This window comes from Phalaenopsis equestris, unplaced genomic scaffold (genome assembly GCF_001263595.1).
Source record: "Phalaenopsis equestris unplaced genomic scaffold, ASM126359v1 Scaffold000295, whole genome shotgun sequence".
NCBI classification, from domain to species: domain Eukaryota; kingdom Viridiplantae; phylum Streptophyta; class Magnoliopsida; order Asparagales; family Orchidaceae; genus Phalaenopsis; species Phalaenopsis equestris.
Window position 1 is genome coordinate 149260 of NW_018164737.1, and position 24662 is coordinate 173921.

Consider the following 24662-nt stretch of genomic DNA (forward strand, 5'->3'; position numbering starts at 1 on the left):
TTTGACCATCTTTATAAAATCCCATAATCGGCCAAGAGAACTGATTATAAATGGTCGTCCCTTAGATGAGGTGCATCCTTTATCTTTCGTTCGGCTGACCCATGGTTCTAATAGAAGTAAATAATGCTTAAAACTCCATATTTTGACAATCCTGATACAATACTTGGGTGTCTATTAGTGAGGTCCGTTGAGTTCCCTTGAGATTGTTTCATCATATTTTTGATGTACATAAAGCTTTTTATTTTAATAGAACTATTAATTTTAGTTAAAATAAATTTAAAATGCTTATTTTCTAAAGCAATTTTTAAATAAAATTATATAAAAAAGAAAAAAATTAAAAACTCAGCCCTAAATTGAAATTAGCTCCAAATGGACATCATATATTAATTGCATGACTATCCACATATATATTATCTCACCAGCGCTGTTGAAATTTGTTAAGCGCGATTTTTTTTTTCCTAATCGCTGGTCTAAACGACAAATAACGATAGTGGAACAGCTTTTAAATCCCACTCGATGCTTCGCTCTGTGGGGCCAGACCTTCGGTCAAATACATTGGTCGGCGGTGTTCTGCCCGTACGCTTCTCGGCCCTCGCTAGGGTACAGAAAGCACGTCTCGGCGAGAAATTCAGAGAGGCTGAGGCCAGGGGTGCCGCTTGGTGCCTGCGGGGGAGAGTAGTTGGAGCGGGAGATACAATATCTTGCCGAGCATCGTCCGCATCCGTAGTTTTTTCATTATTGTTTTGCTTCTTCCCCTTTCTGCTTATCTTCAGTGATTCGCCGTGAGTTTGTACAAAAGTTTGTAGGGAGAAAGGGAGAGGGGGGTGAGGGAAGAGGACGATGAAGGACGTGGTGTTGCACGTGTACGATGTGACGAACAGCGGATCAGAGAAGACAAACAATACCATTCTCCAGATCAATAGGATCTTCAAAGACCGCATCGGTCTCGGCGGCATCTTCCACAGCGCCATTCAGGTCATCATGCTGACCCCTAAGGCCATAACCTTATAATTTCACTTCATTTCATTTGTTTTGTTTGGAATACAAAGTTTTGTCCTCTTGAGTTTTTCTGATCCCCGCTTGAGATGATCTGTTTCCATTCTTGGAATTGCTACTGCTATTTGCTCTTTATCTTTTTTTTTTATTGAATTGTTTATAGATCTTGTGTGGGAACTGAAAGCAGAGCTCATTCTTTGGTAGTTGTGAAGAATCTTGAGCATGCCAGTGTTCCATTGTCCATTTTTTCAAGATTAACTTTCTAAATTTAATGCAACTAAGATTTTACATTGGAAAGTGTTGATAAGAGGGATCAAATATTTTAGTAACTGTTATATCCCGAAATTTCTTTTTCGAACACACTTTGAGAATTAGAGTCGAGTGAATGAGAAAACTAGGAGAGAGTGAGTAGAGCAAGTCTGGAATTTCTTGTCGCAAGAGTCCCGTCTCGGGGTCTCATTTAGTTGTATTTTTGTTCCCTATTTATGAGAATGTATTTTTTACAATTACAGAGAAGAAGAAACAGTTATGGAAAACACTCTTAATGTGATTGAATCATTAATTTTTTATATGACTGTCATGTCATATTTGCATTACAATTTGAATTTCAATTATGATGATGATCTACACTGGCTTGACTTCGGTCGTCTGAGACGACCGACCAAGTGACTATTGTGCCCTTAGACGTACGTGTCTATCGGTCGTGGTGTTTGGCCGCGTGATGGTCTCGTTCGTTGTGGATCGATTGGTCGGATGCGGTTGGGCTCTCCTACGTGCATCCTAGTTGGTCTGGACCGCAGGCTTGGTCGACCTGTAGAGTCTCTCACTGCGGGAGATTAGTCGAATTTTTCCTGTCGGGACGGTGGTAGGGTTGTTTGCCTGTTCTTTGTTTGGGCCATCTAATAACTTTGAGATTTGTGTTGGTATTTTTGGTCTACACATATTAGTTCCCCTAGTTCTCTTGCTCTCATTGATTAGCGACTGCTACAATAATGACAGAGAAATTATTAAACATTTGTTAGCATAAATTTTGTGAATTGATTGAACAGATGACTTCCCTTAGGATTCCGTCCCCCGAGTGCTTTATAAATGACATGAACCGAGTGCTTTATAAATGACATGAACCGTCAGATTTTTTCTTCCACTTGAGGTGCGTTATGGCTGACGGTACAAAATGGATTGTCCGGATCCTCAGAGGCTGGAGAAGGCGGGGTTTCAGATTACCTTTTTTGTAAAGAAGAAGAAAGTGACAACAAAGGAAAAATAGGCGCGACCCGAATCTAACCAGGTCGGCGTAGTCAACTCATCTGACGATGTTTAAAATCCGTCGCTAAAGAGGCCTCGTCGAGGGGCCTTGGAGTCTGGTCTAGGTGCGAATGTTGAGGGCAAACAAGTTGTTTTGGTTGTGGTGTGTGGCAAGAAGTTGGAAGGGATGACTATCACGATTCTTCCTTAGTTGCTGCCACAGGAGAGTGCGGTCGCCTCGGCGCTGGAGGAAGATGAGGCCTTTAAGATTCTCCTCCATGTAAAGATTTATGTATGAATTAGCTAGGTTGGAGGAACGCTAGGATGGTGGGTTGTTCATGGTTGCTGCAAGTCCGCCCCTACCACGGTGGTTGGTTTGCAGCTTGGAGATGAGAGGTTTTTGCCGCCATTGGCTCCGATAATTCATCAGCTGCTCAACCTCTCGTTTGTGGCAGATCTCCATCTGAGGGCACCAACGAAAAGAATTATCCCTGGAGATCATGGTGTAGTGAGCAGGCGAGACCATACCGTCGGCAGAGCCAATTAGCCCTTCCGAGGGAGTTGCTGGGGTTTGGTTCCGAATTTTGTGCAGGAGCTGTTCGCTCACCTGAATGCTGAAGTAGCGGCTCTGTGGACGGAACTTGTCGCTATTCATGGTGGGTTGACCGAGGTGTTGCGCAAGCTGGGGCACTTTGCGAGTTGTCTGACCTGGTGAAGTTCAACCGGGAAGCTGATCAGGTGGATTAGATTAGGTTTGGTGGAGAGTTGGTTCTCTGACAGTTAAGGGTGCATGTTCCTTCTGAGGTCTTGGAAGACACTTTCATAAAACACTTCGTTTGAGGTCTGCTCTAATGTTGTTCGCAATAAAACAACATTTTAATAAATTTTTGAAAGATGTTTGGTATAATACTTATCATTATGTGATGCTTCGTTTTATGTGCCCATCTTATAATTAGGAGGGGTCGTTTTTTTTTACTTTACACACTTTTAGCTCTTTCTTTTCCTTGGGTCTTCTTTTCTTCCCTCGTCCTTTGACTGGTCCCGCTTTTGTCTTTCAGAATGGCCCCTAAATACTTGCCTACCCTGTTCGGCTTTGTTAAGAGCTCCGAACCTTCGTTGCTTACGGATAACAAGGTGATAGAGCTGCATGGAAGGTATATTTTTAATCATAGCATAGACCTTCAGAAGTTGCCTGGATCAACACGAGCGACATATTTTCTGGGAAAAGACCTAGTCTTCTATCGATACCAATTCAATATGGCCTGTTGTTGTCCCTGTGCCAGGAGCTCCGAAGTGTCTTCAACACTTACAAGATTATTCTGACACAAGTGATGCCGAACGACATAGCCATGATCATGACTTCAATTCTTTTTTTTCGGCGGGAGAACCTCACGTGGTTGATCGACATTTTCAAATATTTTTTCTCGTTCAAGGTCGGAAGAACTATGCCATGTTTTTAGCGGACAAGGAACTCAATCTGGTAGGAGTGGAGAAAAAAGAAAGGATTGGAAAAAGTTCTTAATCAGTTCTTGTTCTGATGCTTGGGGAATCCAGACCAAGCCGTCAGCTAAATCGATGTCTCTCCTTGAGGGTATGACCATTGCTCTGGAGATGCTGACCAATCGTCGTCTCTCGGTTCCTCAATATACTGCCGAGGCGACGGTTACTCGTTTGTTGACAGTTAAGATGATGGAGGAGCAGTGACACGACTCAAACATCGTAGAGGTCCGAGCGAAGGCGATGAATAAAAAGTTGGTCTCCAAGAGTCAGAAGCATAAGCATCTCCTAGAATCAGGTAATCTTATAGGAGATGAGGACCCACTCCCTCACAACATGGCCTAGAGATACCTCATTTCTACGCCTGCTCATAGCATTGTTGTTCAAAATAAAGTGACCGACAAGGTCACTATCATTGCCCAAAAATATGTTTCTCATTCTAGTGATGCAGGGGAAGGAGAGACGAGAGAGCTTCAGCTTTCGAGAGAATCTCGGATGAGGCCACTACCTAAAGTTTGTTAAATGTACTCCGTCATTGTAGTCATGTATGGTAAACTAAGGTCTTATTGAAGAATTTATAGGTCATAAATATTTGATCTATGTCGACAAGTATTATCATCAGAGTTTATGTTAGAACATTTTAACAAAATTGAACCTAATGTAGAGCAAAAATCAAAACTTAGTCTTAAAAGTAAATTTGAGTTCATGTTTTGAAACTTTAAATAGAATTTGTGTCCCTAAACCGTAAAATTAAATAACTTCTACTCACTAAAGTCATCAGATCAATTAATTAATATAATATAATTATTAATCGATTCTCTACAAAAATTTTCGTTTGGATAAATAATCTATCGGTACTGATTTTCTTTAGGTTCTTGTTTACGTGGCTTAAACGTGCATAAAAGAACTTTTTTTATTGATGATAATTTTTATGAATATACTCATTTATTTTTGGCAATATTTTTATAGTGTATTGATTTGCTAGAATAGAAGTATTTTGGCAATATTTTTATGTGCATCATGTTATATTGTGATATTAACCATTCATTTATATGATTTGTTGAACATATTCTCACGAAACTTGCTATTAGTATGAAGTTGTTAACATGAGCATGAGATATAAAGTTTAAACTAAATGTTAAGGAAATGATTTAAATGCATCTCAAATGTTTTTTCTAATGAAATTTTGGGAAATTAATTGTTAGAAAAACACGGTCCTGTAGTTCTATGCAATGCTTTGGGATCTGTGATGTACATATATGGATATGGGACACAAACATAGGCATGTAAATGATATGACACTTATACTAGACATTTTTATTATTGAATATATATAAATTAAATAAATATGAAATGAATTCATATAAAAAAATATTTAATTGCTAAAAAAATAAGAAACATATTTTAATTTATTAAATACCTTAAACTTGATTGTAGAAAAAAAGTCACATCATATTATAGATTGTTAGCTTATAGTTGAAAAAACTGATCCTTTTGTTTAAAACTAATAAGCATTATAAAAATCATAAAAATTGGAATAGAATAATGAAAATAAATTGTGTTAAATAGCTATTAAGTTATTTTAAGTAATATTTTAAAATAAAAGAGAAGTGAGGCTAAAGTTATTTTATGCTATTTAAAGTTATAATTTATTGCCAAGGATGGATGTGTCAAACATTGTGCATTTTTTTTCTCTTTTAATTGGTTCATACATATTTGGCGTGTCAGTGTGTCATAGATTGAATGAATGTCCTTTAGTTGAAAAATCCGATTTAACTTCTTATCCTGAACCATCAACTAAAACTTTAGATTCATATTTTTTTCAATCTTCTTTGAGTTTCATCTAACATTTCACTCACCCATTGCCTAAACAATCATGTTGACCTTATTATTGATGTTATTATCTGGTTTGAAGTATTGCCCACTATTGATAGTAGTTATTAAAAGTGTTTTGTGTTGTGGAGAGAGATAATTATGGGCGATGCGTCATGGATATTTTTGAAGAATATCTATGATCTCGGCCGGGATATGTTGGAAGTATTGATTCAACTTATCTTTGAAGTAGAGTTGATGTAAATATTCAGAAGTCCTCACAGCTCGTGTGGCTTCCATCCCCTATGATTAGTTATTGAGGCTCCTATAGCATTTTTATGTTGTTGCTTTCTATTTTTGATGTTTTTTTTAATTGAGTTCTATAGCTTTTTTCTTGACCTTGTAATGTGGTATTGGTTTATGGGCTTTATATTCACCAACTAGCTTTTGCCCTATGACTCTTTATATGACCACTTTTTTATGGGTTATTACTTTGATCGAGCCTTCATTACTGTTCTTTTGCAATTCTTCTTCTTGCGATTTGACCATGTCTTTAGCAATTCTGTCTTCTGCTGCTCTTTCATGATTGGATATTGTGGACTATGGTGATCTCTCCCTTCAGGATGATTATGTGGGGTTTGAACTTTGAATTTGTGATTAAAACTAAGAGTCCCAGATACACAAAAGAGTAACTAGGTTATGATTAAATTTCTATTTAGATGTGCTCTTTAATTTTTAGGTTTCGACTCCTTTATCATGTGATTGATTTGAATAGTTTTTTGGAGAGTTTATCACCTTATGCATGTGTATTTTGGTTTTTTTTTTTGGGTGAAAGCTTTCCTTTATTCAATGTTCTTCTATATTTTGTTATTGGTGCAATTGTGTTTATTCAAATTTGGTAATTAAGTGCATGGATTTCAATATTATTTTTTTGGCTTTTTTTAATCTATAATTTTTATCATTATTTTTAGTACATGAATGACTGTAATGAAAATGATTTCCATTTTGTTTTTCATTGTCATCGTGATGGGAAGTAATTGAGTTTTGTTAAATGGGAAGACAAGTCTATGGATGGCCAAGGATAGTTGCAATTCATTTTAGGATGTTCAGCTTTGATTCTAAATGATTTAGATGAAGATAAATTAAGGAATTACGTCCCTGTTAGGCGACCTAGACCGCCGACCATATGGGCCCTATAGGAGCAATTTTTGGAAGCTATTGGAGGGAGTTTCTTATTTTAGTTTTATTCCTCTTTGATATTGTTTCTTATTATGTTGTATGTCCTTTCTTTTATTGTTTTTTTTTTTGTCTTCGGTAAGTTATAATTGTCTTAATTATGTCTACCCAAGACATTCTCTATATAATAAGTGGAAATGTTGTAATTTGAATATGAGAGAATAAGAATATATTTCCTCCATCTTTCTTTCTGGTATTAAAGACAAGTCAAATTGTTTCTTTTGCATTGTCGACCGTTTTAATTTTGGTTCTGAAAAATATATGAAAATATGAAAATAGTTTTGATATGAATATGATTTTTGGAAGTAACATTTTGATTTAAAAAAATAGGTGAGACAATAGGTGAGACCAAACAAAAAAATAGGTGAGACCAAACGAGTCTCACAATTTGAATAGTTTTTGTGACTAAGCACGATACTACAAGTGATACACTTATCCCAAAGAATAAACATATCATTTGTAGTAGACTCAATCACCTAAACTAAAGAATTTATGATATTCGTTTGGTTTGCGAAATATTTTATATGAGACCAACAAGTTTCCCTACCTAATATAAAGATTAGATCAGATTTATTTTACCTGGGTTCTAAGTTCCCTATAGAGGTAAGTCCCTATAGTTAATTACATTTTAAATGACTGAGGTCACTTAAGAAAACTCTCGATTAAAATCAGTGGTTTTGCTTTCAAGATTTCAAAGTTTAGGTTTTCAAGACTGAACATGAGAAAATCAAATGAGAGTGACTCGAACAAGAATAATTATTTTAAGGAATCCAAATGAGCAAATAGTAGGGGATATCACGGATCCAAGGAAACCCCCGGTGACGTTCCAACTATCCTAATGTTTGGCTTTATATCTTTGAAATGATGTTGTTTAATATTTAATCCTGTAATTTATTTAGAATTTAGGACTTATATTTGTATGATGTCTGATCGTGCAAATAACCTAAAAAGATAGGAGGATTTACATCGTACTATGCGGTAACCTCGGAATCCTAAAGTGTTAGGACTTATAATTACACAAAAGGGTTGTGCAAAAACTTAAAAGTGATATGTGAGGGTTTACGTTGCGCTAGACAAACCATCTCGAACTCCTATGAGTTATTAAACTAAAGAAAGTGATCGATGATTTGAAGGTGCTTTGATGTTGTAGATCCATCTTGAAGTTGCTCCTCGTCATGCTGCCCACGATGTTCGCTCCAAGCTCCTCGCTGTAGCATCTCCAGGTTTGTTGTTAATCCTATATATAACCATTAGGTTCTCCTATACTAAGGTATAGTGTGTATCAAAACAAATAAAACATGTGATATAAAAGAAGAAAAAAATAATATAACGTGTTAGGAAAATAGTATGACAGACTAGGAGAATAATATACATGTCAGGAAAACAGTATAACATGCTAGGAAAATAGTATAATAGACCAGGAAAATAATATAACATGCTGTTATAAAATGCTGTAATATAAATTAAACCTGTATATTTGAGAGTTATGCTGCTTCTTTAAGCCAATTAATATTCTCTGTATAAGCAAAAGAAATATTGCCTGGAAAACTCGAGAAAATCGACAAATAATCCCCGACGGAAAATTCAACCGACGGAAAATTCGAGAAAATTGACAAATAACAATCCAAATAAAACTGTCAAAACCTCGGGACAATCACGGAGAAAAGATACCACGAGTGCTTTGTCCAAAATCCAAGAAAAAGAAACATATGGAAAAATCTGAAAAGAGGGGACCGCAAACACTCGGGTCGTGGCTAGGCTCAAATATATATTTGTACTCGAGGGTCGTCGAAGGCTACTCGGTTTCCCGAATGTATAAAGCCCGCCATTCCACTTGAAGGATATCCTACTGAACCTAACTTAGAAGGGTACTCCTTAGCCCATGATCGGTAATCAACAAATGGACAACCCAAATATAACATATTTTAAAATTTAAGTTTTAACATGCGCATGCATTTCAGTCATACAAAAAGAAAGTTGTATTTAATTTTGTAATGAAAATATTTTTATAAATATTGTATCTGTTCTTATCAATTTGTTTTATCCATTTTAAAATAATCTAGTTGTCCACAAGTCGATCATTTCATCGGGCTTAAGATTACCAACAACCTAAGAAGATACGGGTCTCCCTGTAGTCTTATGTCGGTGAATGATTTTTTCATCCTACAGTTCATCAGGTCCCAGGATTGAGTCCTGATGTTGTAGGATGAGATATCATTCTCCTTTACCACCGGTGTGCCTTTGCTATCATCACCCTACGCCTCAAAACAAAACCGACCTACTTGCGACCTTGCTTGATGGTTTCACATATAGCAAAAAACTATACATGAGCACTTATGTATCAGACATAAGCACAGAAAACCGAACCAAGAAGCAAGGGAAAAAAAATAAAAAAGAGGATGAGAGAGAGGAGAAATTGATTCACCCAGAAGATCGAAAGACAAAAACGGTGAAACAATCCTCAAAAGAGAGTCCAAAATTTTTGAATCAATCCTAGAAGGATATCATTTTCTCACATTTCATGGATCAACCCAAGAAGGGTATCCTTTCCAAATGTCAATTTTATGAATTTCCAAACCCTTCATGTATTCAATTTGCATCGACCTTATGTTTCCTCCAAATGAAATTTGTACAAGCCCTTTATATTTCACAAAAGAAGGAACATTAACCAATAGAAGAAATAACTCTCTAATCTTCCAGAAAATCACACCAATGTCAAAATAATTTAATTACATCCTTCATCAAAAGTTTACAATGAGATATACATCCAACATTACCAACCCAACATTACATAAAAGAAATCAAATATATGCTCTCGGGTAAGGCCTATAAAAAGGACAAAAATGATCGCAAAAGCCACCACCAAACAGCCTAGTGCAGCTCACGGGTAAGGCCAGGAGGGAGGCAACAAAAAAAGAGAAAATACGAGCCTGAACCATGTCACAACACCAAAGAAATGCTGCAGCAAGGCTCACGGGTAAAGGGGAGCAAAAGGAAAGCCACCACAGCATAGACCTACGAGTAGGGGCCAAGAAAAAAACCCCCAAAGACAACATAGATCTACGGGTAAGGGCCAGTAAGAAAACCCCAAAGGTAACAACGCCAAGTAACTTTCAAGGCCAAAGCAGGAAAAAGAAACCACCATAAATACTACCATTGAATTGCATTTGACATACATAAGAGAGTGAATGGACAAACTATCTTAAACCACTAGGACCGAACCCACCTTCATGACAATGCTCAAACTAAACATTCCCGCATAGAGATAGGTATTGAAATTCATGAATTTTAGGATGACAAACTTGATTATAAATAACATTACAGAGGAGCGCTATTTAGATATCTTCCACATAAATTGAACCCAATTAAAAGGGGCAACCCAGACAATTACTTACGCACGATGAACTCAGCAAAAGAAATGGAACATGGAGCTGCAAAAGCACACCAAAGCCCAAGTAGTAAGGATAAGGTATCAGTCCAGCATAGGTATACCCGAATCCAACAAAACAGCGAGACCAAAAATCCAGAATAAATACATTTGATTCCAGCTAAAAGGACAAGACCAAAATCCAGAACAGGTGCATTTGGTCAAGGGCAAGGAGCCAGAGAAACAAAACCAAGCCCCAACAAACGGAGCTCCATCAGGGAATAACAAGAATATAACCAAGTACCATCAAGGAACATAAAAAAACTTTTTCAACATTTAAACTTATTTTAAAAGACCTAAAACTGAACCCCATTAAGGAACAGGAAAACAAAGCCGAGCCCCAGAAAGGGGCTTTAATCAAAACTGATCCCCAACAAGGGGCAGGAGTTCAAGACTGAGGCCCAGTAAGAGGCAATAATTAAAACCGAGCTCCAACAGAGAATAACAAAGCAAAACTGAACATCAACAGAGAACAAGCACCAAAAACCAAGCCCCAGCAAGGGCCATAATCAAAATAGAAGTTCCGCAAGAAGCAACAAAACGAAACTGAGCTTCAGCAGAGAGCAACAAAAGAAAATTGAACCTCAGCAGAGAGCTGGAACCCAAAACCGAGCCCTAACAAATGGGGAGTACAAAACATATTCGGCCCAATATTTTTCCCAAAAGAGCCGAAGCCAAATTTCCACTTAATAGAAACAAATGTCCGACATAAACTCTAATCCAAAGGAGCTAAAACTGCTTCTAAGTTTTATGGAAAATTGAAGATACTTCCAGCATGCATTCAAATGAGCATGTATCATTTTAGAACATATAGCCATAGCTTCTCAAACGATTCAGACAGCAAATAAACATGCACAACACTTCTTTTCCTAAAAAAATTATTATTATTTTTTTTGACAATGAATTGATTCAGTAAAGAGAAAAGAAAAGCCTAATCTTTTAGCAGATAAACATAGAAAGAATAGAAGTATAGGAAAAGACTTGCATATGAAATGATTCAAAACATGCTTCCCTAAGCTACTAATCCAACTAGCATAAAAAAATAAATCCCAAATCAGCCTCTACAGAGACATTTAACGCTTGTTATCATGAGTCACTAGACAAGACAAAATCAAAGCTTTATGCATGCATTTTTCCTTATTTTAACATTTTTAAAAACATTTTTCGAGCAAGGCAACAGAACAGAGGAGAAGAAGAAGAATACCTCTTTAGTGCAGATTTAAAATAAAATTGAAAGATAATCCAGGAAAACCACTCCAAGAGAAATATTTCTCCTAAAGATTTCAAGAAATGACAACTACAAATGCTCCACGCCACAAGCACCCGAAAAATATAACTTAGAGAGGATTTTCGGCCAAGTAAACAGCTCTCCACGAACATTCCACACCCCAAGCGCACGAAAATCAGATTTTGAGAAGATTTTAGAAGAGTTTTCTTCCCTAAAAGCCTCCCACAGCAAAGCACAATCTCTCATTTCTCTTTTATAGATAGAGAAGAGAGGGGGAAACAACTATCTACCACCGCCTCACTGCCGAATAGAACAACAGGGATTGAAACGTCACAATAAGAAGGAGAAGTAAAAGCCTAGAGAAGGAGAAGGGCCGACCAGGTGGAACTTCGTAGTTGGCGGGTCACTCGGTTGAGCGGAGCTCGAAGAGACGAGCATCGAGCATAATCGACGGCAGAGAAATACCGCGTGGATCCACCGTGGAAGATAGGGCACGGGCGAGAGGGAGCAGAACGAGCCGCAGGATTGAGCCTTAAGATGACTGAACGAAGGTTTAGACGTGCCGGTGAAAGGGTAAAATAGGGATTAGGGTTATAATTAGGTTATAATTAAGGAGTAAAATTTGTAAAAAATATTTAATATTTTGAAAAATAAAATTTGATTTGTTTTACTCGTGCATCGAAACATAACCAAAATTGATATCATTTTTGGGTAATCTTGACGTTCCGGATGCGCTGATGCGGTCCGTTTTGCCGTCGGAGGTCATTTTGACGAATTCATCGATTTGTGTGTAAATTTTCTCGTGTTTTAAATATGGCAATGTGAGTGTTCCTTCCTCATAAAATTGGTGTCCCGGACGCATTGACGCAGTCTAATTTGTCATCGGAGGTCTTTTGGAGAAGTTTGCATTTTCACCCATCTTTTAAGTTCGATTGAAGTCCTATCTCGTGCAATTTTGTGAATTTTGTGTAGTTGGTGTGTGTGTGTGATGATAAAGTCGTGAGGAGGTTTTTCTAGGGCTTGTGGTCCTATTAGGAATTTCTTCCTGGGTCTTCACACAATAGCTCTTAACCGCTTATCCATAAGACGATGATTTTGAGATCATAAATGCTAGGCATCACAAGAAAATATGAAGTATTTTGGAATTTCTAAGGGGACAAGTTTTAATGCTGGTTTTCTAAGATAGTCAATAGAAAACTCTTAAAGCTAGATCCTAGGCTCTAGGAAGAAGAAAGAAAGACCTCACAAAAATGAGGTCAACATGCATCTGCTTCTTTTGACGCCATTTGCGTCTTGGTTTTGTTCTAAGGCTTTATCTGCTTTAAACAACATTTGTAAGGCTTCATAAAGTGGCGTAGCCTACTTTTTTTGTCTTCTATGTCGGTCTTCTGCTTCATTGCTTGCATCCTGAGACATCTTCGACATTATCATCTGCATCACTCGACGACATTATTTGCATCTTTAGAGGAAGCTTTCTTGTTATGAGGAAAGAAATCCTATCTCTTCATTGACCATCAAAGCCATTTCAGCAGCTGTTCAGCGCTGGAATCCTCCTTGCAGTATCCAGTCTCCATGTAGGCCATTCCTTCGGCGAGCCAATTGTTCCTTTCTGAGCAAGCAGAGCGGCTACAAGTTCCCTTTCTGGCTAGCCTTCCTAGCACTCTTTAATCCTTCCGAGCCAAGTCAACTACCTACCTGTTGATCCTTGCCAGTCCAGTCAGCCGACCTAGGGCTATTAACAAAATCCAATTTTGAGTCAAGTTGGGGTCGGCTCAAAATCGGCTAAAAAAAGTTCGATCCAAATTTTAGCTCGTAGTTCGGCTCGTTCATTTTGATCCTAACCAAAATTCTAATCAATTTTTGAGCGATTAATGATCTTCAAGCTGAATTCACTAAATTCACGACCCTGACAACATTGATTGTGTCAACGATCCGATTTTGAGGCGAGTTGGGGTCAGCTCAAAATTGACTCGAAAAAAATTCGATCCAAAATTTTGGTGCGTAGCTTGGCTTGCTTATTTTGATCCGATCTCGATTTGAACCAAAATTCGAATCAATTTTCGAGCGATTAACGATTTTCGAGCTAAATTCACAGCCCTGGGCCAGCCTTCTGAAGGATCGCAACAAGCAGAGCTGCAGTGAAGTTCTCTCTTATCCAACCCTAAACGTGCATATGGTTTATTATAAAAGTACGGAATGAAGATGTCTTTCTACTTTGGAGGTTAGTTTTGAATTAGAGACCAAGAATTTTATCCAAACAGCCTCCGGACTCTCTACTTTTATTACAAATCATAAACTCAATGGTTATATCTTCTTTTAATGCTTCCATATACTTTTTAGGACATCATAAGAGATTTGGGAAGCAATTGTGATACTTATTCTAGTACTGAAAACACTGCATAATTGTTTTAGATTGAGCCAAAATTGCATGAGCTTTGACAAGAAGAGTTGAGTGTCATTCAATACTTCAACACACTATCAAAGTATTTGTTACATTTTAGATATGTATGATACATGTGTAGAAGTGCCTTCAAGATGCTATGATGTATAAAACAATAGTAGAGAAGAAGAGGATGAGTAAGTTCTTCTTGACTCTAAATAAGAACTTATATGAGTTCAGAGGAAGAATCATGGGCATGAAGCCTCTCCATACCACCAAGGAAATTTTTGCTAAAGTTAGAGGAGAAGAAAGCAGGAAGAAGCTTACGATGGTAGGAAGTGTGGGTTCATCTAGCATCAAAAACTCCACTTTGTACACGTACAACTCCCATGATTCAAAACCTAATAAGAATCATCCTTTGTGTGAACATTGCGAGAAACTTAAGGTTCTACGTTTTTAAAACGCCACCACGCTGCTTGTTTTCTCCATCTTCTGTGCGTTTTGCGATACACTGGTTTTGTTTTGTAATAAACGCCGGCTGCTGGTTCGACCAGATGACCATTGGAGGAATTTTCTTACCTCTCGGCCCTCCTGTTGCGCTTGCCCTCATCCCGTGCCCTAGGTGTCTCTTTGTTCCTCTCCTCTGCCCTCTTCCCATGGCTTCGTTCGCTAAACAAGGGCTCCCTCTCACGCTTCTCTCTCTCACGCGTTTCTCTCGATTGTTGCTTTTCTCCTCCTCTTTACGATCCGTGGTTGTGGTGCTCTGTAATTGATATCGTTGCCTTTCTTTGGGTGATTTTTGATGGAATGACTTTTTCGTGCTTTTATTTGGGTTTTGCCTTAGCTGTGAGAAGTTTGCAGTGCTCTGTGAGTAATATCATGCTCTTTCTTATGGTGAATTTCTAAGGAATGACTTTTTTCTGTGATTTTTTGGCTCTCCTTTTTTGTGTTCTCTCTCGATTGCTGCCTTTGGTTGGGTGTTGGACTTAAATGTGTGTACTGGTGGTTGGTGGTTGTTTCATGCTTGAGAGTGCTTTCTTCATATTGTTTCTTTGATAAATAGAATGTTTGATGAAGAAACTTGGAGAACAATTGGTTTTGAATGTTCTTTAGACTTTAATTTTGCTGCTTAATGGAAGCAATAATTCAAAGGTTGAATTTTTAATATTTATTGGTAAATGTGGTTATAAAAGGATGTTGTGTCTCTCTCTTTAATGTGCTACCAAAGAGCAGCGTTTCACCGCAACATTTTAGGCTAGATGCGCTCCAACAATTCTTATGTGTGTGTGTGTCTCTTTACTGCTGCCTTTGGTTATGTGTTGGTGATGCAAGCTGACCTGCCATTTTAATGCTGCATTATCTAATGTTAGCCCATTAACATAGCTATTATGATATTTACTGCCCATCATAATCAAATAATAAAGACTATGCTCTATTAGCTTGATCAAATGCCATTCTTTTGGATAAGGATTGAGGGATTACTTGTGTTGAAAGAGCTCCGGTGGATATGCATTTTTTTTTGGGTTGTGATGGAGCTGTGACAGGGGATGAGTTGTGGCTGTGATAGGGGTGGTTTCTGCCTAGTTGGTGACTGTCTTGGGATTGGGTTGTGGCTGTGTGAGGGTTAAGATGGAGCTGTGATGGGGGTGGGCTGTGGCTGTGATTGGGGGGTGATTTTTGCTTGGTTGGTGGCTGTCTTGGGATTTTAAAACTAATATTATCATATTTTTAATTGTAATTTTAATAGTTTTTTTCTTTTTTAGTGCACTTTATACTCACTGTTTGGTAAGGTGTGTATCTTATTTTTTCTACTTTTATGAAGTGATTTTTTGCTTCTTAAATATCAAATGCATCGCTATGACAGTTCTGTTTTTTGTATGGAACTCTTACTATTGTTGACAACCAGAAACAGTAGTTTCTCTTTAGCATATGCTTAGGTCATAAGAAAAATCAGAAACCATATACGGTTAAATTTTGCTTAACCGTACTGCGTTTCCCAAGATTTTTCATATCCCCTTTTCTATGTTGTAAAGCCCTAATGATAATATATCTATTTCACTTGTGGTTAACTTGTTCGTTCTTCGAAGCGAATGACGTTAGTCCTAGTCATAAAAGATTTCAACATTCTATCGTGTTTGAATCAAAGTAAATTATGTCTAAAAAGTTAACACATAAACATACGGAATTCATGCACACAAAAATATTGAGGGAAAAAAAATACAGAAAATGAAACAACAATAAAACCACAAGTTTTTCATCATAGGAGCATAAAATGAAGTCAATTGCAATGCTTGAGAAAAGTAAAGACGAAAAATTTCATTATAGACATAATAATAAGGATTGCAGTGTAAGTGGCCCACAACACTCATAGAGCGAAGTAGTCCTTAGCAATACTCTACACTTTTCTCTGTTTAATACAAGCTCTTACAAAACTCCTTTCATACAAGAGCACTCACCTCACTTGTCAAACTCTCGAGTACTCACAAGAAAAACCAACTCTAGGAGTCTTCTTTCCAAAAGAAGAGGAAGAAGACCCCTAGGATTTGCTCTAAAACCCTAATTTCTGATGTTGAAAGCCTCCAAGGTTTGCCCAACAACTCCAAGTCGTTCCCTAGCATCCCTTGTATAGCTTTTGGCCAAAATCGCCATGAAATTTCCTCACAAATTGAATTTTGGTCTTTCGGTGGATTGACCACTCCCATGGTCAGCATGGCTAAGCCAGACTGATGTAGTCACATCAAGATCTGGCGCGATTATGCTAAATCTGGCGCAGTCACGCCCAGATATGGCGCGGTTATGCCAGGTCACCCTATTTTGGCTATTTTGACTTTGTTGTGTGTGCTCAACACTTGTAAATTACAAAATATCACAAAGAACCTTCTACAAGTGTAAAATCATGATAAGTTAGAAAGAAAATATGATATTTAAGGCGGTGAAATCACGTAAATTTCCCTCGTGTCATATGTCTTTCCTTTTATTATTTGTTTTGTATATGGTAAGTTGTTCTATGCACACAAGCAAGCACACTTTAAATATTAAACCCAAATGTATATGGTAAGTTGTTTTATGTACACAACCAAACACACCTTATAAAATTTGAACTTTACAAAACCAAGGGTGCTTGGTTGTGTGCATATTCTTCTTACACTTTGTAAATCTCGACAATAACTCAATGTACCTGTAGAGGAATGGATCATTCTTTCGAGTGATTTATCATTACTCTTGTTATTATTTATTTAGTGGCTAGCACATTTGTGTGGTAGAAATTTTGTCATGAATACCAATTTGCAACATTAAACTTGATTATTGTTGAAATTTAATATAAGTTAATTATTTCTTTTGTTGAAATTTAAAATCAATTTTTAAATATCATTATTTTTCTTGTGAAATTTTTATAAAACCCAAGTGGTGATTACTTGGTTTTGTAAAGTTAAATTTTATTTTCGCATACTTGGTTTTGTGATACCTCACTTAATTTGATGAAGGCTTGTTGTTGTATTCTTGGTTTTGTGGTATCTTTAATAAAAAATAATGAAAAAAAAATATATTTTATAATAATAATTAATTAAATATTAAAAAATGTCCGTGCGTGTTATGTCTTATTTTTTCAATCATGTCTTGTCCCCGTGTTCGTGTCCTTGCTTCATATTATCATATTTGTTAACCAAACACAAAATAGATTCAAAATTTTAGAGGACATGATCCATTCCTAATAGAGTCAACATTATAAGCATTTTTTTATTATAAATTGAAAATAAATAGAGTGCAACCTAAAATACATTGTGATTTGAAGCTCGCTTATCATGTTTCCAATGGGCTTGCACTTTCAGATTTCCACGTGTTTGGTATGACATATCTACACTCCTACCCGCAATGTTGATCTTTCTATTTAGGAAGGAGCGGTCGGGACCAGTCTTGCAAGAGTTTAGAAAGATCTTCAGTATTTTTTGGCCAAAAAAGCACAATTTGCATTGAGAGAGGGAATACACTTTCGGTCTCTTAGAGAACAAGCTTGACCTTTGACTATATTTAAGGTTGCCCCAAATAGCTTGCACGTAATGGGTTCTTCATTACAAAATCTACTTGTTTTTAAATGTCTCATGGATACCATTTTCAAAAAAGAGGCTGAATACTTATTCAAGAGAAAGTTGTTTTTATAGTCATCTTGTCAAAAGTTAGCATGTGTTTGCACTGAAAATCAAATTTGTTCTTTACTCTGAATTGGTTGAGCTTCATTTATTAATTGTACTTTATTTCAACTAGCACACTTGTCCCATCGCACTTGGTTCTAATTTCATGATTTGTTGGGACTCACCTCGTATTTGCAACGTTGCTTACTTGCTTTTAGCTATGATTTCTGTTTCGACAATGGTGGTTGTTCATTGAGGTTTACTTTTCAGTTTGGCATCATAATATTTTTTACTTTTGCAGGTTTATGGAGATGAAGAATGGTCATTTGGCTTCTGTGAAAATGGTCCTGGAGTTTTCAATTGCCCTTCTGGTAAAAACCCAATGTATACCTATCGTGAGAGGATTGTTCTTGGAGAGACTAACTGTTCATTGTTTAAAGTAAAACAAATATTGAGGGAACTTAGTCGAGAATGGCCTGGTGACTCGTATGATCTTCTATCAAGAAATTGCAACCATTTTTGTGATGTATTCTGTGAAAGTCTTGGCGTACCAAAACTTCCAGGTGACACAGGCTCTAACTTTGAATAATAAAAATTGCTTATTGTATTAGTTAATGTTGCCTGATACACTATTACTTTATTTGAGTTTGATAATCTTTATGCATATCATATTAATTAGTATTTTTTTCAACAAGCTATTTTTTTCGTGTTAGTCATTGTATGTGTTATCTCCATCGAAGGGTATCAACTTTGATAGGCGCTTCATGATATTGGTTATGGGTTATAATTCCAGCCATTCTTCATTATATTTGTATCTTTTGTAAATTAATTTACACTATTTTTTGCACTTCACTCATTATTTAGACTTTGGATAGTAGTCCTGGGGTTTGTTTGGGGCAGTTATAGCTTTTTGAAGAAGTTGCCGCTGATGAAGCTGTCTTTCTAGTTCAGTTGTGAAACATTTGTACTTCAATTGTTAGTGAAGAAACAACTGTTTTGCCTCTGTATTGTTGTATTTGGAAGAGAACTATTTTAGGCTTAATAACTCATATAAGAAAATATAAATTATATTCAGAATCCTCATAATCTCACAAGTTCAAACATTACATCTAAAAGATACAATCTCACATAACAATGAGTTACACAACAATCAAAATAAAAAAATAAAAATACAAGAACAAAAATTAATATTATCACTAGGGGTGTAAACAGGTTGACCTTGAGCGAGCATATACTCGATTCATGTTCGGCTTGTTTAAAAATATCACTGTTCGTGTTCGGCTCGTTTATATATTGAGCTCAAGAAATTTGTTCGTGTTTGGCTTGTTTGCTTAGCGAGTCGAACACGAGTTGTTCACCAACAAGAAGCCATTTTGATAGTCCTAGTCAGACAGTTGTAGAATATTAAAGGAATGGGCAAGATTTAAATCGTATTATTTATATAAAATATTCATTTAAATAGAATTATATATATCTATATATATTAATTTTATTTGATTATAAATCTTAGTAGCCTTGTAGTCAGTTAAATTATTTAAAAATAATTCTCATCATTTATGTATATTTAATTATTTTGAGTCAAAACGAGCCGAACACGAACAAACAAAACTTTTTTCAGTTTGGCTTGTTTATATAACGAGCACAAAAAAATTGTTTGTGTTCGGTTCGTTTGCTTAACAAACAAATCAAACGTGAGCTAACGAACAAGCCGAAAACGAGTTGTTCGCAAACAACGAGCCATTGTGACAACCCTAATTATCACGATATTACATTTAAAATCGAGATGATCTGTCTTAATGGATAACTTATTCTCGAAAGATGCTTTGCATGCCTGGTCACCATCCAAAGTAAAACCTATAGCCCTCTCCTGAATTATTTCTTGAACAATTGCAAAATTTGTTTTTCATGATGCAAGTAAACAACATTGCAATCAACAGTTGTAGTACAAGACTCTCAAAGCACCAAAAGTCATCGAACTTATATTTACTAAAAGTTGAAAACCATAAACATAAAATTTGATTGCATTAATTGTACAATGATAATGCTATAATAAAAATTAACTAATAAGAATAATACATTGATATAAAGTTATAAAAATATGAGTTATTATAGCAAATATAAATTAATGAATAATCTATTATTTTAAGACTGAAGATTTTAAAGAAAAGCGATCTTTATTACTTTTTAATCACACACCACTGAGCTCATATATGTCACATAAGCATATTAACGCAAAAGCTCTCCAGAAGAGCCCCAACATTCGTATGATTGAAAAAGAAGGGTGTCTTCGTTGGCTTCAATCACATATATTTCATAGAAGCATATTGGCACAAAGGCCCTTCGGAAGAACCCCAACAATCATATGATTGAAACGAAAGGTGATTTTGATTGCCTTGATATCGATCTCATAAATGTCAACAGCCGTAACAACATAAATGTCATCTAGAAGAATCTCTAAGGTCATATATCTCATCATAAATCTCCATTTCGGAAAAAAAAAATATGCAAAAAAAACTTGTTTTACACCCATGGTTGCCTAAGAGGCCATCCAAGTGGGATAAACGACATGCTAATATAACAAAGAAAACACTATAATAAATTGTGCAATATTTCACATAGATATTTTTGCCGAAGGCGTTGACAAAAAATGATTAATTGTTTGTCCTTATACAATAACATATGAGCAACACACATTAACTAATGCACTTGTAATCTGCTTTCGCAACTGAATCATATCTCCAATGCTGTCTCTGTCATGTGTACTAGTGTCACTCAGATCAAAATCATTTAGTAATATATAGTCGACTGATGTTCGCCAGCAATGCTAAAATCAATGTCGGATGTTGTAGGATGACGACAAATATAATTTTGGATAACCATTGTTGCAACCACAATATTCACCTATTTCTTGAATGTTTATGCCGGCATGTCTCGAATAATCACCCATTTTTTCCACACCCCAAAGGTTTTCTCAATGACACCGCGTATATATGAGTGTTGCTTGTTAAACATTTCCTTTGTTCCCCGAACAACTTGGCTAGCCATTTGAAATCTGGGAGATGATATCTCATGTCAGGATATGGTTTAAGAAACTCGCGTTGTATGGGATAGGCAATATCAAACAGATAATATTTTCCTACATATAAGTAATTTAGTAATACAAGTTAGGAAATAAGCTATAAAATTTTTTAATGGTAAATTTCTAATCTTGAGGCGGCATAGAAGAATTATAATGGCTATTTTGTACGACAAAATTGAAGGTTTGACTTTCATGTGTATTGTCTTCCCATCTAGCTATTATAAAATTGAAACACATATTGAAATTACATGCAACCATAATATTTTGTGTTGGTGAGCCACACCGCCTGATATAAACAATCTTTTCACATCAAAATACATGCGCATTAATATGTATTCCGTCGGTAACACCAATGAAATCCTGTAAGTTATTTAAATCGAATGAGTAAATTTAAATATATTAAAAAATATAAAAAACTAAAGTTTATTTTAAAATATGACATATAGAGGGGATCATTCAAAATCTCTCTAGGTGTGCTCTGAAATGTGTCTAAAAAATATCTACTAATTGTTTCCGAGGAGTGTTGAAATCACTCCATGATAGACCTAACTAAGGTTCTGTTTGGGGCAGCTGTAGCTTATTGAATAATCTGCTGATAAGCTAGGTGCAATGACTATTACAAATTTTTATTTTTTTTTTTAAACCAAACTGCAGCCAGAAGACTGTCATCGCACCTAGATAGGTGTGGTGTGAAAACAATGTTTTCAACGTTTTGAAAACGCATAAGCTGCCAAAACGCAGTTTTCCCAAACAGACCAGGTGCACGAAATAAGCTGCCCTAAACGGGCCCTAACTCATTTTGTGCTAAAATCTAGAGGTTTATGGTTAACATCTCTCTTGAAGTCATTCTAGAGGATCTATTGAGTCCATAAATTTGATGTAGCATCTCAAATAGATCTAAAAAAAGTTCTCGTTGCAGATGAAACATGTGTAATCTAGTTGGATGATCCGAAAGTACCTCACCAAACCTTTTGTTCTCAATAAATGATGTTGTCATGAAAGGAATATACACAACATTTGACTTATATTACTCATATATCAAACACATAGCGGCTGCAATTAGTCTTTTCCAACGTTGTCTTTCTCTGTTATTCTTCATTTATCTGAAAAAACACATGAAACATTAATAGGATGATGAAATTTCCCTGTTATTCATCATTTATCAAAAAATCATTTCAAGCATTAATAGAATGATGAAATCACATCAAATAGAGATATATCTCACAATATGAATTTGATAATGAGTTTGTTTGGATAATAAATGTAAGAATTTGGATGAAGCTATAACATAAACAAATAGCTCACTCAGACACCATGATTGTTTATAAAAGAAATGTATGTAATCAACCCTACGTTCAGGCTCGAAACTCATAAAAACTCTCTTAGTTGGATCTTTTATCATTTTCATGGAACAAAAATACGAAGCCATGTCTTCATAAAATTTTGAAGTTTCTCTTAGTACTTTCATAATTTCTAGAATAGTCCTCTTTGTATGACTCTAATCAAGGCCTGCAGTCTCTCGTTTTTATTCTTTCTATAATTTGTAATCCTTTTTTAATTGGTCCCGCTTTATTTTTTTAATTGCATTCTATCACACTTTCTTTCGATTATTTCTTTGAATTTGTATCATCCCTCTTTGTTGAAAAATGTTGTGTGCCTATATTCAGACAAAAAACACACATGATTATCCTTATTACTGTTTCACATATAGCAGAAGCTCCACTTTTCCTTGTATTTCCCATTTAAATCTCTAATTTGGCCAAAATTAAAAAAATTACATAGTATAAAAATTTACAGAAGAAGTGCATATGAGAGGAGATGATGCGTAGATAATATTTTTATTCCAATCCATAAACTATTATGAATCATATCAAACTGAATATGAGAGAGCCATACGTGCACATATACTATTTCAATTCATATCGAAATATACTGAAATGATAAATATTATATCAAGCATTTTTTTCAAGTATAAAGTATTATGCATTACTTGTCTAAACATCAATTTCTACATAAAGAATTCGGTCATAGTGTGATGGTTAGCATATTTCAATAGCAAGCCGAAATGTTAGCATCAATCGATTTGTCCGCATTTCTTCATTCCTAAAATCCCCATAAACGGAAATGCTCCTTAGGGCATTGTATCAAAATCACCATAGCAGTAAACTGAAATGCCACATTTATATGCCAAAATCATACGCAAAATCGGCCAAATTCTTCCCGCATGAATATCCACATAAAGAAACCGTAAGGCCAACTAATAACCTTAAACTTTATTATCAAAATAGAGTTTGAAAAAACCAAAATGCCAAGGTACAGATAAACCAAAATCCCAAAAAGAAAACCATAAAACAAAAACAAAAAAAATTAGGGTGTAGTTTGATGGCTTTTTCTACCGAAATGCTAACATATACGTGTTTGCATAAGCTAGGACAAACACATGCTTGTAATAAGAAAAACCACGGATCATCCCTAGAGAAATCGAAATGTCGCGAAAACAACCAACCAAAATCAGGGTGAGATCGAAGATACCTCAGAGATCGGAGCAAACTCGGCACAAATAGGAAGGATAAGAAGAAGGAAACCTCGCTTGGGATCCCAAAATTTTGCGCACAACGGATACCTCGTGAGATAGGACTTGGAGATAGAAGCAGAAAAGGAGAATTAGAGAGGGGCGAAGGATAAAATGATAAGCCAAACTGCAGAACACAACGTCTGAACTGCGCTGAGAGAATACATTAAAAGTTATATCACGACGTGTCACCTTTTGGAATGCATTAAACAAATGACGGAAATGCGGTTCGTGGACCGCGCCGCTGCCTCGACATTGCGCCAAACGGAGAGTAAGTAGATGTAGGAGTCATCAGTTACTTATGAAGTACCTTTCTCTCTTACCCCTGTCATGCATTAATACTGTACTGTTTCTCTGATTAATCTTTGCCTTTGACATTCACAATATATTAAATGCTTCCCTTATACCCCCATAAATCACTTTGCCCTCCATACCTTCCACATGGCTTTGCAAAAGGGTTTGGTGTTCTTTATTGGTTAATGGTACTCTCTGTTTCTTCACCCAAGTTTTTTAGATGGATATTAGTCTGATATACGGACTCTTTTTCTTCTTATCAAATGAAGATATAGTGCTTATTGGATATGTTTTTAGATCTGGTAAACTAGCATAACAATTAGAAGAGGCAAAGAAGTGGTCATGCTTAAAATAAAGGGGAAAATAACATTACGAAGGGAATCAACTAGCACTATTTTACTTATCCCATCAAGTACAGTAGTTGTAAGGGATCAAAGATTTCAGATACATGGAATAAGTTTTCATTTATACAGTTGGTATTCATCTTGTTTTGTTTTGTATCATTTGAATTTTCTATAGCTCTCTCCATCTATTGCTTGCAAATTTAATCGGTTTTTCTTAACTTGTTTCCATTTAACACCCTACTTCAAAAGAGCTCATTCTCAAGCTATTTTAGGGAATTATTGTATTTGTGAGTGGCAAGGTGCGGCACAATATTGTTCATTTAATGGTATGTTGCATCACTTCGGAATAAAACAATACATAAACTAATTTATTGAGCTTTGAAATGCTGCCAAAATATTGTTTGTAAGCGTATTGCCATCAT

The 24662-nt window shown here is 36.0% G+C and overlaps 1 protein-coding gene across 3 annotated transcripts in view; it reads left to right on the plus strand.

Annotated features, from left to right (window-relative positions):
• The first annotated feature begins 504 nt into the window (after positions 1–504).
• The window catches only part of LOC110025228 (desumoylating isopeptidase 2-like), a 50289-nt gene continuing 26131 nt past the window's right edge, over positions 505–24662 (plus strand). Inside the window, exons 1-2 of one of the 3 annotated variants that reach the window (XM_020725568.1) lie at positions 505–975; positions 18253–18514. In XM_020725568.1, coding sequence (XP_020581227.1) covers positions 841–975; positions 18253–18514 — 397 coding nt within the window. In that variant the 5' untranslated portion in view covers positions 505–840. The remainder of the gene's footprint in view (positions 976–18252; positions 18515–24662) is intronic. The other 2 variants (XM_020725569.1, XM_020725567.1) reach the window with 2 other exon arrangements.